We start from the raw sequence: 16,713 nt of genomic DNA, 5'->3' as shown, positions 1-16,713 counted from the left end.
GTGACCGTTATTGGTGGAATCTTTTCGTTTTTAAGAGTATAAGAAGAAGAAGAAGGTTTCTTAGTACTCTTATCAGAATTAAATATGAATATTTCCTCATCACCAATGTTATGAAGGACATCGAATGAATTGGAAATTTCAACTTTTTTGGCAGATGGCCCTGGATTAGGTTCAGCAATCCGTTTTCTTCCGGCCCTTGAGCCGGCCGAAGACTTCCCCATGCTGGAAAGAAAAGAGAAAATATGAATAAAAGAAAATGAAAATAATTTTAGCACTGAAAAGTGCTGATTGAAATACAGGTAAGGAAAAAATAAATAATGTAAAATGTTCCTGCAGGTACACAGCAACGATACGATGCTCCGGCGTACGTGTTGACGGCTCAACGGTACAGATGGAAGTGACACACGATTTTTTCCTTAAAATTCTAACACAGGCTCTAGGGTGGCAGCTTCGTGCCAAAGTGTTAATCATCCGCCACCTGTAAAAATAGTTTTGATAAGTATCTTTTATGGAATATCTACCTGTCCAATGAAAACTCACCCTTGACTTGATGTCTGGTTGCTAGAATATACAGGAAAATAAAAAAAATTCGTAAAAAATAGTCTCACCTTGCTTCAGCGTACGAAAACAAACAGACTCAAATTCGACAACTCGATTGCTGATTTTCCAGCAAACTAGATCAATTGCTGGAAAGTCCATTAATTTGAAAACCGATTGCTGATTTTCTAGCAAAAATGACAAGAACACAACCGAATGCTGAAAAATCCATTAATAAGAAAACCGATTGCTGGTTTCCAGCTAAAATTTGGATTGCTGAACATTTCCAGCAATTTGTTTTGCTGAAAATAGAGGTAAAAATTTTCTGTGTACACAGCTAATTTTTTTGTGCTAGAAATCAGCAAAAATTTTTAGGTTTTTGTCCCACTGGTTTTCCAACAAAATTTCCGGCAATATGATTTGCAGGAAACAATCAGCAATCTCAATTGCTGTAAAATCAGTAACTGAAAAAAGGAGTCCGAGAAACCTACAAATGTTCGGTTTAAATTGATTCGTATTTAAACTGCTTCTTTATTATGACCCATAATGGGAGCTCCCAAATAATTTTTTTTTAACATAATTCATTTTATTAAAAAAAAAAAACCGTTTGAATTATTTACAATGGATTAAATTCTTGAATGTTGTCATGACCTTCACAGTAAACGAAAATTACCGAGTTTGGTTATTTTTTTTATCGAAATCCTAACGTGTGTAAATCGTTAAACTGTTCGGTAATTTTTTCGGTAAAAAATAAACGAACATCGGTAAATGAAGAATTGATTTACCGATGTTCGTTTATTTTTTACCGAAAAAATTGCCGAACAGTTCAACGATTTACACATGTTAGGATTTCGGTAAAAAAATTACAGAACTCGGTAATTTTCGTTTACTGTGTATCATCTGCGATCAGTCATCCTCCAGTCAGTCATCATGAAGATTTGATCTCTTAGTTAACCTGTAAAATAAGAAAATATCTGCTGTGATGTTAATTTAAAGCTAAAGCATTTACTCACCGAATGTTTCTTTGTCAAGTTATGTTTATTTTTTCATTGGGAAACAGTCCTTTTCCACTTACTGAAATCTACCGACGAAAAAAATACAAGTGCCGAATCTGACAGATCGATTGCTGCTTTTCCAGCAATACGTATCAATTTATGGAAAAGTCAGCAAAACGAATCTTCTTAGCTGGTTTCCAGCAAAAGTTTGGATTGCTGGACTTTTCCAGCTATTTTTTTGCTGGAAATCGAGGCAAAAATTTACTGTGTACACTGTAAATTTTCGCCTCGATTTCCAGCAAAAAAAATTGCTGGAAATGTTCAGCAATCCAAATTTTTGCTGGAAACCAGCAATCGGTTTACTGATTGCTGGATTTTTCAGCATTCAGTTGTGTTCTTGTCATTTTTGCTGAAAATCCAGCAATCGGATTTCAAATTTCTGGACTTTCCAGCAACTGATCTAGTTTGCTGGAAAATCAGCAATCGAGTTGTCAAATTGGAGTCTGTTTGTTTTCGTACGCTGAAAAAGGTGAGAATTTATTTCACGAACTTTGAATAGATTAATCAATTATTCTTATTTTCCTCTATATTATAGCAACCATGGTCTGCAGACATCAAGTTAAGGGTGAGTTTTCATTAGATAGGAAGATATTTCATGAAAGATACTAATCAAAACTTTATTTCAGGTGGTCAACACCTTGGCACAAAACTTCCACCCCAGAGCAGCGCCGGTGCTGGTATATTAAATAATGTATAGTTTTGGAAATAAATACCTACATAATTGAAAAAAAAGGAATAATTCTCATTTATTGGTAATCATAGGCACAGCCAGTATTTAATACTTAATTTCGAATTAAAATATAAATTTGATACCAAATACAGCCGAATGTTTTGAAAGAAATAGCTGGTTTCCAGCAATCTGGATTGCTGATTTCCAGCAATTTGAATTGCTGGAATCCAGCACTAATGTTTGCTGATTTTTTTAGCAATTCAAATTGCTGGAAATATTGCTGGAAAGTCAGCGGGACAAAAACCAGCAAAATTTTGCTGGTTTCCAACAAAAAAAATTTGCTGTGTAGATATTATATTATGATCTTTCTGTAAAATTTTTTCTTCGTTTCAATCTTCTTTCTCACTTGCCGTGAAGAGAAACTCTTTGTAAATTGCAGCTTTGGAAAAAAACAAATATTTAAAACTATGGGCTTTCCAGCTCATCTTTTTAACATTTATTCAATCTGCTCAGACCCGAATATGAAAATTAATAAATATATTTGACCGGCACTCATATTAAGCAACACCTTGAACAGTTTATCTGAACACAGTTTACAATAATTGTTAACTTTTTCTAGCATTTTAAGCATTTATTGTGTTCTAGAAAAGGCATGTAGATGCAATCTTATTTATTGGCAAAACGTATTTTCTTAATTTATTAGTGCTAGTGCTAGTACTTTAAAATTCAAATCCATGAAAGAGGATCGGGAGAGTTATAAAAAAACGTTAGGCTACAGATGATCACAGGCATTTCTAAGTCCGTTAGTGGGATCATTTTTTTCTGTTTTAAGCAAAGATTAAGTTTTAAGTTGAATATGCTCTTCATAAAATTGGTTTCAAAATTGAGCTATTTTATTTTATTCTGGAAATTAATAGAAATAACTGTGTTAGCACTCAAATACTGGAAAAATAAAAATAAAACCATAAACATGTGAAATTTCTTTTTTATTGGGAGAACGATTTTAGATTTTTTTTATCAACATGACTAAACATCAAAGTCTCCGACTAAAATTCTGAATTCTCGACAAAGACAACATTTGTAATTCTGTGATTCGATCCATCAATTTTGTGACGATTACCTGTGATTCTATTTTCAGAAATTTCATAAGAAAATCGTGCCAAACATTGAGTCTTATTTTTCTTGAAAATATGCAATCGACATGACCATAGTCATAAGATTTTCATGAATCTGCTGTTAAAAGCCTATCCCAGTAGCATTTAAATTAAATTCATGAAAAACCATAAAATCTGTAAAAAAAAATCTGTGAAATTATAATTTTTTGTGTGATTTGAATAAAATTATATTATAATTTTAATTTTTTTATGAGAATCAAAAACTTTTAAAAACTTTTTTACGATGTTAAAAACTACGTCATCATCAATTTGTTATCATTCAATGATAACTTTATTACAATATGTAGAAATAAAAATTTATACAAATGTTGCATCTAACCCTGCTTTTGCATGATGCCCAATACTCTGAATAACTGAAGATGGAAAACATTTAAAGCTTAGGCAACTATGAAATCCCTAACTTTCCGCTAGTCGAAACAACATAGTCCAGTTTGATTTTTTTGCTTATTTAATTATCAACATCATCACGCTCTAACATACAGCGGATTCTTTTTGGAAGACGGCTTTTTTCGGCCAAAAGGTGCAAAAAAAGCCACCGGCCTCAACAATTGTAGACACTTCAATTGAACTTTCAGATCTGTAATGGTGAGTAGGTGATTCCATGCCAAAAGCTTCCGCGAGAGTTGTTTCGCGACCAAAACTTTAAAAAAATAGATAGTAGGAATTTGTGTCGAGCTCAAAGTTATAAAAAATAATCAGCGAGCCTTATCTTGGGCAATACGTAGACGTAGCCCGTGTAGACTAATTTTAGTACCCCCTTATCGGTCGTAATGCTGGCCATGACTGAAGGCGGGAGGCTTAAATCTTATACAAAAAAGCCTCATTTGATGGAGCCAGAATTTATATTTTTAATAACCTAACTAAAATCTAGGGAAATTAATTAAATGTAAGGAATCGACACAAAGAATAGGAAAAAATAAACATGAGACTATTTTTCGGTAGAATTCACTGATCATAATCAAATGTTTAGCATGTGTTTCATAGAGTTTTCATCAATCGATTAGATCTTACTCTAAGGTGGTTAATATCTCGGTCAGTAGATTGTAAACTCGATTTTACAATATCTTAAACAACTCCAATATATTCCTTTTATGTGATATAAAGTTCCCTGACGTATAACTTTAGGTTAAAAAAACCCTAGAGTTCTTAGGAAATTTGGATTTTTGCGAAACTTTGAACCACCCTATTGCCGAATAATGTTTACAATCCGCGAGGCGCGCGTCTCCTCACGCTGCTACTGCTGCTGCTGCCTGGCTGCCTGGATGATGATGGCGGTTCTGCTGGGAGAGATAATCGTGCGTGACGGGGCGGGAAATTACATCAGACAACTTTTGCGAAAATTTGGCCACTACTCCCGCCTGAATCAGCTCAGTACAGTTCAGTTCGGACGTTGGGAATAGACGTTTGCGCAAAGTTTTTTTGATCCCAGCTCCCAGTTGGGATTGTGATCGAGATGGTTGTTTTAGCGGCGACCCTGGTGTTGGCCACCGTTGGCCTGGTTTGGTTCCTGTATCAACGCTTTGGAAATTTGATTTATTACGGGGAAAAGTTGCCGGGACCTCCGGCTTATCCGTTGATCGGGAATGGGGGCAGATTTTTGAACAAATCTACTGCAGGTTGGTTGTTTGTAGATAGGGGGTTCAGTGTATTAAAACAACGAAAAACCTTCGTTACAGAGTTTCTTATCGAGCTGGGAAATATTATCAAGGAATACGGGAAGTGTTGCCGAATTTGGCTCGGAACTGATCTACTCGTCCTGGTAACGGACGCTAAAATCGCTGAAGTAAGTTCGATGATAGTTGAATTGGGACAACTCAAATTCTTACGTAATTTCAACTGTAGACGATCCTCAGCAGCCCAAAATATCTGGACAAATCGATCGAGTACGATTTCGTGCGACCCTGGCTGGGAGATGGACTGCTTACCAGCACCGGAAGGAAGTGGCACTCCCGGAGGAAGATCATCACCCCAACGTTCCATTTCAAAATTATGGAACAATTCGTGGAGACATTCGATCAACAGAGTACAATTTTTGTGCAACAACTAAAGGAAAAAGCTGAGAGTGGTCAGGCGTTCGATATCTATCCGTACGTGACACTCTGTGCGCTGGATGTTATTAGTGGTGAGTTCGGTTCATACCTGAGATGGATGTTAATGAGAAGATGATTTGATCAATCCACATACATTCGATACGTATCTCCATCCATTTTGCAGAAACGGCCATGGGGACGAAAGTGGATGCGCAACTGAATTCCGATTCCGAATACGTGCGAGCTGTTAAAGAGTAAGCTTAATTGTGGTGGTGGGGACTTCAATTGATATAACAACCCTGATAATGATTTGCTCTAATAGATGCTTCATCATTGTTTGATATGCATTTAAATGTTTGGTTTTAGACAGCAAAAAAAAAATTTCACAAAGAAATTTTTTTGAATTGAAATCTATTGGTTTGTTGAGACATTTGGAGTAAGTGGACTGTAAGTGCTGTATAAAATATTGTGTTTAAAAATTTCGTCATTTTTCCTAGTGCTGTGTTCAACGGTCTATACTTTATTGTTGAATTCGGAAATTTAAATTTTTTTTTTTCAATCTGTCGGTTCAAATGTTACCGATCCCATGGTTAGGAGAAATTTTAAAAGAGAGGAATTTAAAATGTGCACAATGTGCGGCTGGTGTATTTCCCTCCTTTCAATATATTTTTAAATTTGTAATGCAATATCGTTCGCATAATAAAATGTGCGAGAATGAGTATTTATAAAAAAACAATTCCGCAAACTCAAGCAAGATTTAATTGGATTGTGGAATGAGTGGAAAAAGAAGGACCAGCACTTATTTTTAAAGGCGTGTTTCGACATTTTGTAGTGATATGATTCTTATGGTTGATTTTATTAACAGTGTGGTACACGCAAAATTCAGACTTTGCTCCAGTTGTGAGTTATCATTATATCAACGCCATAAGGGGCTGTTCACTAATTACGTAAGCACATAGGGGGGGGGTGGGGGGGTTTCACATTTGCTTACGATCTCTTACTAGGGGGGTAGGGGGGGTTTCCAAAAATCTTACGTAAGAAATTTTACATTGATAATTCGTCACAGCCATACGAAACCATATTACTCCGGTTTTTTTTCTTCTCATTACATATCTATTGGTAATTTTTGATGTTATGTTATAAATCTTTTAATCTGTTTAAATTAAAAAAAAAAACAAAGTGTCTAGTTCTATAAAATTAATAGAGAACCAATTCAAAGCAACATGTCACCAGAAACACCGAATTACATTATTTAAAAAAATCGTCGCTATCCGCTTTTCATCATAACAATCTTTTTAATTGAGAAATTTATAGAAACAAAAAAGGAAAAGGTGCGTTCTGAAACCTCGATTTCGAAAACGACTTCATCAAGTAGAAGTCTTAAAAAAACGATATGGGGGCTTTTAGATAATAAATTTCTAGACAGTTTTTTCAGTGATACCAAACAAGCCACTACCAACTGCAAATATTACAAAGTGTTTACCAAAAAACTCGTGAAACTTTATCGCTTATCGCTGAAGTGAATCTCAGCTTTAAGGTTAATTAACAACGTAATTGTCGTTAAACATTTTCGCACCAAATCTAGTAGCATAGAATGATATTTTATTAAAAAATTTTATGATTTTTAATTCAAAAACAAAACATTTTTTATGGTACCTTGTGCTAACCTGATCTCTCACTTGTTTTTAAATCGGAATTTAGATTTTATACTATTCGATTGTGGAAATTTATTGAAGATTATTGTAACCCCGAACATGTTATGTCCTTAAAACTTAATGTTTTCTATAATCTTTTAAGACATTTCATCTGTTGTTTTGTATGAATTATGCTTTTCAAATGCAGTTATTAAGTTTTACTTAAAAAGTGTTCTGCTTTGAAGCATGGATGACATATTTTTAATATTTTCAAGCTGGTTGTTGGAAAAACTTGTCATTTTCTTACAGAATAAAAAACGTAAGATCTTACTAGGGGGGGAGGGGGGGTTTCGAAAAATCTTACTTTGTCTTACCAGGGGGGGAGGGAGGGTTGAAAATATCCAACATCGTGCTTACGTAATTAGTGAACGGCCCCTAAGCATAGGATGTGAACGACAGCAGCGGTTTGCCGGATTTGAGACCATCGGCATTAACCACCCAGCGCAACCGCATTGCGTATGACTGGAGGAAACAAAGTAAATACATTTTCTTGTCTCTCTCTATCCCATCACAAGATAAAGGAGGATGGAAACAAATGCCAGGCAGCCAGACTCAAATGAATTGATCCGCAAGATCAATGCTGTGAATATAAGGCGGCATAAGGAAAACTGAAGAGGAAAAAAAATCTTTATTTCTAACCACTGACAAACAACCACCAGTAGTGCTTTTCCAATCATATAATCTTTGGTATAATGTATGTTTCAGCGCAGTTTTAGCATACAGTAAGCGTCAAGCGGCATTGAACTATTGCCCATGGATGTCTTTTGATCTTTACAAGGTCCGGCAATTTTGGTTGATCTTACTCCTTCAGGGACAAAAACCAGCGGACTCCGTCCATCACGGGTGATTCCGGCCCAAACCTTCACCGATGCTGGTTTCTGTCGCCGGGTGGCCGCAAGCTTCATGATCTGTCTAGCAACCTAACTCTGTTGTTTTACTTATTCACGAACTGCTGTACGGTGAAGAGTTTCTCGTCGGTAAACACGATATTCTTCAACCTTCCTTCCGCGGCCCTCTTCAGCAGCGCCTTCGCTCTTTTTACCCGTTCTTGTTTCTGCTTCACCGTCAGGTCTTGAACCTTTTGAATCTTGTAGGGCTTGGTCTGAAGTTTATCTTTCAGGATCCGACGGAGACTTCGATGCGATATGTTGAGATCCTCTGCCAATTTAGTGGCACTACGACGAGGATTCCTCGAGGTTTCTTGACGATCTTCGCCATGTCAGGTGTCACCACAGTAGGTCGGCGTCCTTCACTATACCGTTTTTTGGCACTTCCGGTACCTTTTAACTCCAGGTATCTTTTAACTGTACGGTATACAAAACTTCTGCACACACTTATGTATATCGGACAGCTCACGAACTATGTCCTTCTGCCGTTTGCCAGCTAGGAACAAGGCAACCACAGCGCTACGTTTCTCTTCGAGATCCATTTTTCCGGATAACACCTGATTACAAAAGTAACACATACATCAAATGATAGCTAAGACGCCATGTAAACAAAGGGACGAGGGATCGTTCAATAGCAACGAAATAATTACTGCCGAAGTAATGTAGCAGTTCAATTGCCGGATGCTGTAGACCCTGATAGAAACTCAAAAATAATTACATCAGAAGAGTCAAAAATAATCCCGATGATTTGCACCTCAAGGTAATGCTCGCCCATGTTTCAAAAAAATATGATCTCTGTAAAAGAAACTGTAAGCGTACGTACTATGAAAAAATTCTTAACAATACAAAACAATCGAAATTATGGAATCAAATTGACTCAATATTGGGCAGAACAAAAAAAGTGTCAAAAATCACTCTCAGAGTTAATGATGTCCAAATCGACACTAATCGTCAAGTGTGTCAAACACTCAATAACTTCTTAACAGGCATTGGCAAATTTCTCGCCCAAAATATTAATGTTGATCCTTGTCGAGAATTTATCGGATCTATAGATCAATTTTCATTCATTTTCATTATGCTAACGATTCAGTCATAGAAAAATAGAAAAACTGTGAACCTGATAAATTTTCATCTAATGTCTTGAAACCCCACTTTGAGTCCTTTGGTCGCATTCTTTAGGAATGTTTCAACAATATTTAAGAAACAGGAAGCTATCCAGAAATTTTGAAAACAGCTAGAGTCACACCAATCTTCAAAGCTGAAGACCCTACTGATAAAAATAATTATCGACCTATTTCCACTCTGAGTGTTTTCAGCAAAGTCTTCGAAAAGTTATTAATAGTTAGAATGAATTCATATTTGAATGATAATAATGTGCTTTATCGCCTACAGTATGGATTCAGATCTAGGTCAAGCACTCTGATTGCTATTAGTGAACTGGTATAGATACAATAGTTGAAAACATTGATTGTAAAAAACTTGTCGGTGGTTTGTTCTTAGACCTCAAAAAAGCCTTTGATACGCTTGATCACAATTTTCTCCTCGATAAAGTAGATCGCTATGGAATCCAGGACATCGATTATGATCTCATCAGTAGTTACCTAATCGGTAGAAAACAATTTGTCTCTATAGAAGATGTGTTTAGTTTCTCAGAGAACCTTGAAGTAGGTGTCCCTAAGGGTAGTAACATCGGACCTCTTTCATTTCTACTATAAATAAACGACGTAAGCAAACATCCACTTCATGGTTTACCACGTCTTTTGCGGACGATATGGCTCTCTTTTACTCGGAAAAATGTCCACATACCATTATAAAAAATATGGAGAAGGATTTATGATCTTACACCAATATTTTTCGGCCAATATACTTACCCACAATCTCACGAAAACAAAATACATGATGTTGAAAAAGCTGTTAATTTTAAATATCTGGAAATCCTACCAGACGAAAAAATAACCTGGCGATTGATAATCTGCAAAAAATATATCATCTTTTAGTAGAATTATATGGAAAGTGAAAAACTTTGTACCGCGTCATGTCATTTTAAAATTTTATTCCGCGTTTTTGCATTCTCATTTAAATTTTTTAATAACTGTTTGAGGTAGAGCAGCATAATCCTTGCTCTCTTGGCTACATGTTTTACAAAATCGATGTTTAAAAACCGATTTTGAATCTTCCCAGCCGGCAATTCTTCAAGTTACTTTACTCTGATAGATCTCACAATATCTAACCGTTAACGCAATTATGTGATTTACAAACATGTCTTTTTGACTTTGACAATTTAAATTCCTCTAATTATTTACAGAATTTGACGTTCGTTCGTTGACGTGTACGTTTTCATATCACTAGGCAAGCTAATCATCTTGTAAGATGCAGATCGTTTTCTAGCCTCAGACAGCTACGAATTTCTTTTAAAGGTCCTACAAAGTACAATAACCTTCCAGAGCATATAAAAAACACCAACAATCGGAACACTTTTACGACCGAATCTCTACAACATTTTAAAGAAATATTAGCTGATACGCGACCAACAACTCACCAGCATTTTAAATATTTTTCCTTACTCAATCTTAATTTTAAGTTTAATTTTTTTTTATTATAGTTATATGTATTAGTATCAGCATTAGTTTAAGTAGTTATTTAATTTTTTTCCCTTTTTCTAATTTGCGACATCCCAAGTAACACTGATTAAGCCAACTAGCATTTGAAAGTTTTATTATGGTTTTACTTCAGCATTTTTAGTGTAGCTAGTTTTATAACTGTTTTGTTATGGTCATGAGAAATGCATCTTGATTCAAACATTGGTTTTCAGGTAGTTCTGAAAAAAAGCTTTTACTAAATATACTGTTTAAGTTGTTTAGAAAGAGTTCTGAATGCTCTATTAAAACTCCAACAAATCAGAAACTAACAAGTTGGCTTCAAGCTTTTTTTTGTATGTTTTATAAAGGCAAGCAGAGCATGATTTTTAAATGTTATGTTGATAATCCACCATGGGTGCACAGATTCACCGCAGTTTTACCAAAGTATGGATACATGTAATAATTAAATAACTCCTCACTCCATACCCGGCACCATGGCTTCGTGTGATCTGTTATGAAGTGAATGTGTAACGTGTAAACGTAGATTTATATTTTTTTTATGAAGAGATTAACCACCGTAATTTTTGTTTGTTACTTTGATTTATCGGCCTAGCGGTGAAAAGTGATGTCCTTTTTAGTAGGGACATCTAAAGATTATGAAATTTTTTATATAGATGGATAGAAGGCTAGAAGAAATGAAAGATGGTGAAGATGAGCGGGTAGAATTTGTCTAGAAGCATTACCATCACATACCAAATTTTTGTTCCTCACGAGCCTACTACTATGAAGTGGTAGATACAGATAAAGTTGCATCTACCACCACACATTAGTAGGCTTAGCGTGGTCCGCCCCACAAGCGAGAACTTGTAGTGCGGACGAACAAAAAGATGGTATGTGATCGCTCAGATAAGCTCCCTTTAACTCAGAAACGCATCTATCGATGTTTAAGTCTTCTCAGTTTGTTATCTTCGCATTCGTTACATGCGGGGTTTGCATGCGAAACGGTACGGTCGATAGTCTGATAGTGACCAACCACCGATGCTATGATGTCGTGTTTTTATTTCTTTTTGGCCAAAGTTATTTAATTTATGAAGAGATTAACCACCGTAATTTTTGTTTGTTACTTTGATTTATCGGCCTAGCGGTGAAAAGTGATGTCCTTTTTAGTAGGGACATCTTTCATCTTTCATTTCTTCTAGCCTTCTATCCATCTATATAAAAAATTTCATAATCTTTAGATGTCCCTACTAAAAAGGACATCACTTTTCACCGCTAGGCCGATAAATCGTAGATTTATATTTAGACAAACAATTCAAACAGGTGCACAAGCAGTTCCAAATGTACAATATGTTTAGTATTATACATTAACTACAGGTATTCCGGCATCCGTGTATATACCTGGCTAGCTGGCACGTGATTGAAATTTCTAATTTAAATAATCAAACCAAAATATCATAATATCATAGAACAATCTCACCAGTTAGGATTCATCAATTCCTACGTTTTCCGTATGCGATCACTGTAATGGGCGACCGCTTTTACATGAAGCAAACAGTTTAATGCGTAAACCAATCCGCATTTCTTCTTCAGCACACGTTCAAACTATGAATTCTTGAACATTTATACACTCCCCCAAATGCGATATAAATTCACTGTATTTCCCTGGGCAATTTCATGGCGCTGCTTCTTCTTCTTACGCCTTTTTCCACAAATTTGGATCTTCGCATTACGCGAAATACGAATTTAGCTAACCGGCAATCGCGATTAACACACAAAATAACTTCACCAAAACTTTTATTCCGAGCCCCACTTTTCAAATATCACAAAACACAACCGGAATTCTCAACACCTCAATCTGTCTGCCTGATATCCGGTTGTTACATCTTACAACCTAATCTTTTCGACAAAAAAATATACCACTCACAATCTCCAAAACCCTCGATTTTATCAAAAATCACTTTCCGGTGATGCCGAATTGGGATTGCTAGCCACCTTTTTTCATTTCTCGATATTCCTTTAGTAATTTTTCATCAAAAATTTCAGACAATCCACTTGGTTTTCACAACTCAGCTATTTAATTCCTCCACAGGAATTTTCTTTTTTGAACCATCAAAATGCACTAACCCGACCAACACGCCGAACCGCGTCGTCAACGTGATCAGCGAGGCTTGCGCAATTTATTTCCACAATAAATTTAAGTGGAAAACTTATCGTTTTACCCGCTGTAATAACCCCACAAATGGTATAGCGACAGTATAATTAGATCGCAGCAAGCCAGGCCATTTACATGCGTCGCTATGGCAACCACACGAAAGTGGGGAATTTATTTTTCTACACAACACCCTCACCGACGCGTTCCTTTCCGCATGTAAGCTTTGTCTCGAACTTTTCGATAATGCATCTGAACCTTATTTTAACAAAATCACTGGCACATTAATTTCCTACGAAGTGCTAACCGAAACCAACTTCTCATTTAGATCCTCCTCAACCTATCAACGAACTTCAATGCTCTTCAAATCCTTTTGAATTCCGAAACTGCCCGAATAAACCCTACCTATCCCTATTTCGGACGCATTTTGTAAAGATATTTTTTCGTTTTCACGGACTTATTTCACTTTTTCGTTGGTACTATTTTATCAAATGGGTTGCAAAGCACAGCACTATTTTGAAACCAAACACATCGTTGTTTAACTTAAAAAACTCAAGCACATAATCCGTACACATCCCAAACTTCGCATCACCAAAGAACTGCAACCGCACCCGACGAGAGCAAAATTCGAACTCTGAGCAGGGCATGATTTTTAAATCGTTATAAAATAAGATGACAGTTCTCGACATCTCAGACTAGATTGCACATATTTGAATTGGAATTCTTATTTTTACACATTTTTAATAAGTCATGTGTGTTGTTTTTGAGTTGAAAAATATATTAAAATCTTTGAAATACTTCAAATTACCGGAATCAGTACGAATATCTCACCAATATGAGTTTTGAGTGAAAGGGCTCAACTAGTAGGAGAAAAAATTTATTGAATGACGCCATTATTTATCCAAGATGATGGCTTCCGCTATTGTTTTCAAAGCTGAAAATAACTGAAAATCTCATGAAACATTCACAATATAGGTATTGGCGTTTCAAGATGGCGTCAGACAACGAAATCATGGTTTATTCCATGGATCATTCACAATCAATCCCTTGTTATTCAACAAGTCTGTCTTCATTTACTGTTCTAATGATCAACAATTCAGAAATGAGGAACTCATCCTAAGCGTATAATTGGTTGGCTTGCGAGAGAAACGTCAAATTGTAGCTTCTCATGAGGCTCTCATAAAACTATTATAAAACTAATTATCATACCATAATACCATAATCAAGCTATCAAGCATTGAATTGACTAACGCCATGTTGGTTGCAGAATCGAAGGGCACCAAATTCACACACATTAGCCACATACAGCGTTATATGAATTTTCTCCCTACTCACACAGCGCTCGTTACATCATTCGACAATATCCTTGCAGACTGATTGTTCCTATCCTGCTTTGTCTTGTGATGGAACATGGGATATGCTTTATTTGGTTCATTTCAGACATATGCAATGCGGTTGTGCTGAAAGGACAATGCCAGAACGCTTATTAGTGCTGGTCCGGCATAGAAACTTATGCCGATGATTTCACCTCCACCTCCACCATAACGGGGGGGAAAAGGGGCAATTGCCCCGGGCCAATGCAATATAATAAAAAAAATTAACACAACTCCAGTATTTTGTTTGGTTCTGCAAGTAATGTGAATAAATCTGGCAAACACTGGACTTTATTCAAAGAATTTCGGCAATTTTTTTTAATTTCACAATTGAATATTGGATCATGCCCTTATAAAACCGGATATTCTGGAAATATACTGAACTTGTTTCCAGTTTCTTCATATGTTTAAAATATTATATTTTCTCTGTTACGGCATATTAAAAAAAATGATTCATAGGGGCCCCCCGAGAAAAATTGCCCCGGGTCCCCCGAAGGCTTAATCCGGCTCTGGAGGGTGTACTAAATATGTACTGCATTGACCTTTTCGCCAAATTACGGAGAGAGACCGTTGCGAGTAGTTTCCGGTTCAGTTTTCAACGTCAAAAATTGGTTTGTTTAGCGCAATCCACCGACCATGCATCCTGGTTACGTTTTAGCTTGGTATATTCAGTTGATTTCGAGAGTTTGTGAGCCTTGGGGATCCTTCCCCCCTCACCATGATGGGGTTTCAACGTGATTGTGTAGATTTATTTTTCATTTCTCGTGTTCCAATTTGGATAACTTTCAGCGCGTAAACCACTGCTGACGAAATTTTCACCACTAGGTAAACAAACCTTCAAAGATCAAAACGCTGTCATAAATTTCTCGGTACGACAACTAGAGGCACTGTAGAAAATAAAAGAAAACTACCCGATACTAAGTTTGTTTTTTGGTTTGTTTGAACCTATATATTTTTCATTTTATTTAGGAATTCTACAACTGACGTGTGTTGGGTGACGTGATAAAACTTAAAGTTTCATTACCGAGTTTGATGAATTTAGGTTTTTTAAGCAATAGAAATTCAAAAATTTGTTGAACTCTTCATCGCTTCCAGATTATTTTGTAAGACCTTAGGCTATTTAAATAAAATTTAATTATGTGCAAGCGCCCAGTGTCAGTAGCTAGTCCAAAGTCCAGAGTTGGTATCAATGTGCAGTATAAATGTGAATGGCTCAAGGTTACCTTATTTTGTACCATTTCTCTTACAGCATGGCTCATGTGGTTCATCAGAGATTTTTCAATCCATTGGCTCGATTCGATATTACCTTTAAGTTTACCCATTTTTACAAGATGCAAGCCCGTGCCCTCAAGGTGATGCACGGCTATACAGATAGCGTTATTAAATCGCGCAGGAAAGAATCCGGTCAAAATTTGTTGGATGAGAGCTTCGATGGTGTTGGATCTCGTAGGAAAATTGCATTCCTGGACATGTTGCTAGCTACTCGAGTAGACGGGAAACCGTTGGATGATTTGGAGATCCGGGAAGAAGTGGACACTTTCATGTTCGAAGGGCACGATACAACGGCATCAGCCATAGGTTTTCTTTTGCGAGCCCTGGCAGAATATTCGAAAATTCAGCAGAAGGTGTATGACGAGATCTTGGGAGTCACCGGCAACGATATCAACACCCCGATGACGTTGAAAATGTTGAATGAGCTCAACTATTTGGATCAAACCATTAAGGAGAGTCTCCGTATGTGGGCTACAGTTCCCCTCTATGGACGGAGAATGATGGAAAATCACGACATCAGTAATCTTATTCCTAAATGTTTTCTAACAATTTAAGTTTGATTAGGATAATTACATTTTTACAGATGGTAGGATTTTCCCGGCGGGAACTAACGTACTTTTCTTTCCCTACTTCATGAACAATGATCCGGAATATTTCGACAAGCCGGACGAATTTCGTCCGGAAAGGTTTGCAGCCGAAACTTCGGCCGAAAAGACCAATCCCTACCGGTATATTCCGTTTAGCGCTGGACCAAGGAATTGTATCGGGCAGAAGTTTGCGATAGCTGAAATCAAAAGTCTGATCAGCAAAACTTTGCGTCACTACGAGTTGCTTCCGTCGGGAGTTCCTAAAGACCCTACGAAGAGTACCATCGTTGCTGAGCTGGTCCTAAGGGATGATGCAGGACTGCTCGTTAAGCTGCGTAAAAGATCTTAGAAAGTTTTTGGTGCGGAATTTGAACTAGAACTTCCTGTTTCTCGAAAAGTAGATTTAAGAACAGATTAAAAGCAATGGAAATTATGAATTTTTTAACCACCCATGACCGATAGGAACTGTCGAAGCTTTGAGATTACATTATGGAAGGATGGGAAACTTGCTGACTGCAATTTGAGAAAAGTTTGTGCAAAACAGGATGAAACAGCCCTTTCGACTGATCGAGAAAAAACTGAACAATTAAAAAACACTATACACCGTTCTATCATCTAACAAAATTCATTCTAAGCTTCGAAATTCTTTCACACTACTATGCTTCTCCCATTTCTCTTTTGAATTTGGCTGGTTTAGCTAATCAA

General features: G+C 36.5%; 1 protein-coding gene across 1 annotated transcript in view; it reads left to right on the top strand.

Annotated features, from left to right (window-relative positions):
- The first annotated feature begins 4,786 nt into the window (after positions 1–4,786).
- Positions 4,787–16,713, top strand: part of LOC129753721 (uncharacterized) — an 85,311-nt gene continuing 73,384 nt past the window's right edge. Inside the window, 6 exon segments of the mRNA XM_055749566.1 lie at positions 4,787–5,053; positions 5,114–5,220; positions 5,280–5,559; positions 5,652–5,721; positions 15,399–15,940; positions 16,005–16,405. Of these exon segments, the coding sequence (XP_055605541.1) occupies positions 4,891–5,053; positions 5,114–5,220; positions 5,280–5,559; positions 5,652–5,721; positions 15,399–15,940; positions 16,005–16,405 (1,563 nt within the window). The 5' untranslated portion in view covers positions 4,787–4,890.

The sequence above is a fragment of the Uranotaenia lowii genome, chromosome 3 (assembly GCF_029784155.1).
Source record: "Uranotaenia lowii strain MFRU-FL chromosome 3, ASM2978415v1, whole genome shotgun sequence".
NCBI lineage: Eukaryota > Metazoa > Arthropoda > Insecta > Diptera > Culicidae > Uranotaenia > Uranotaenia lowii.
This window is presented reverse-complemented; position numbering and strand designations above follow the sequence as displayed.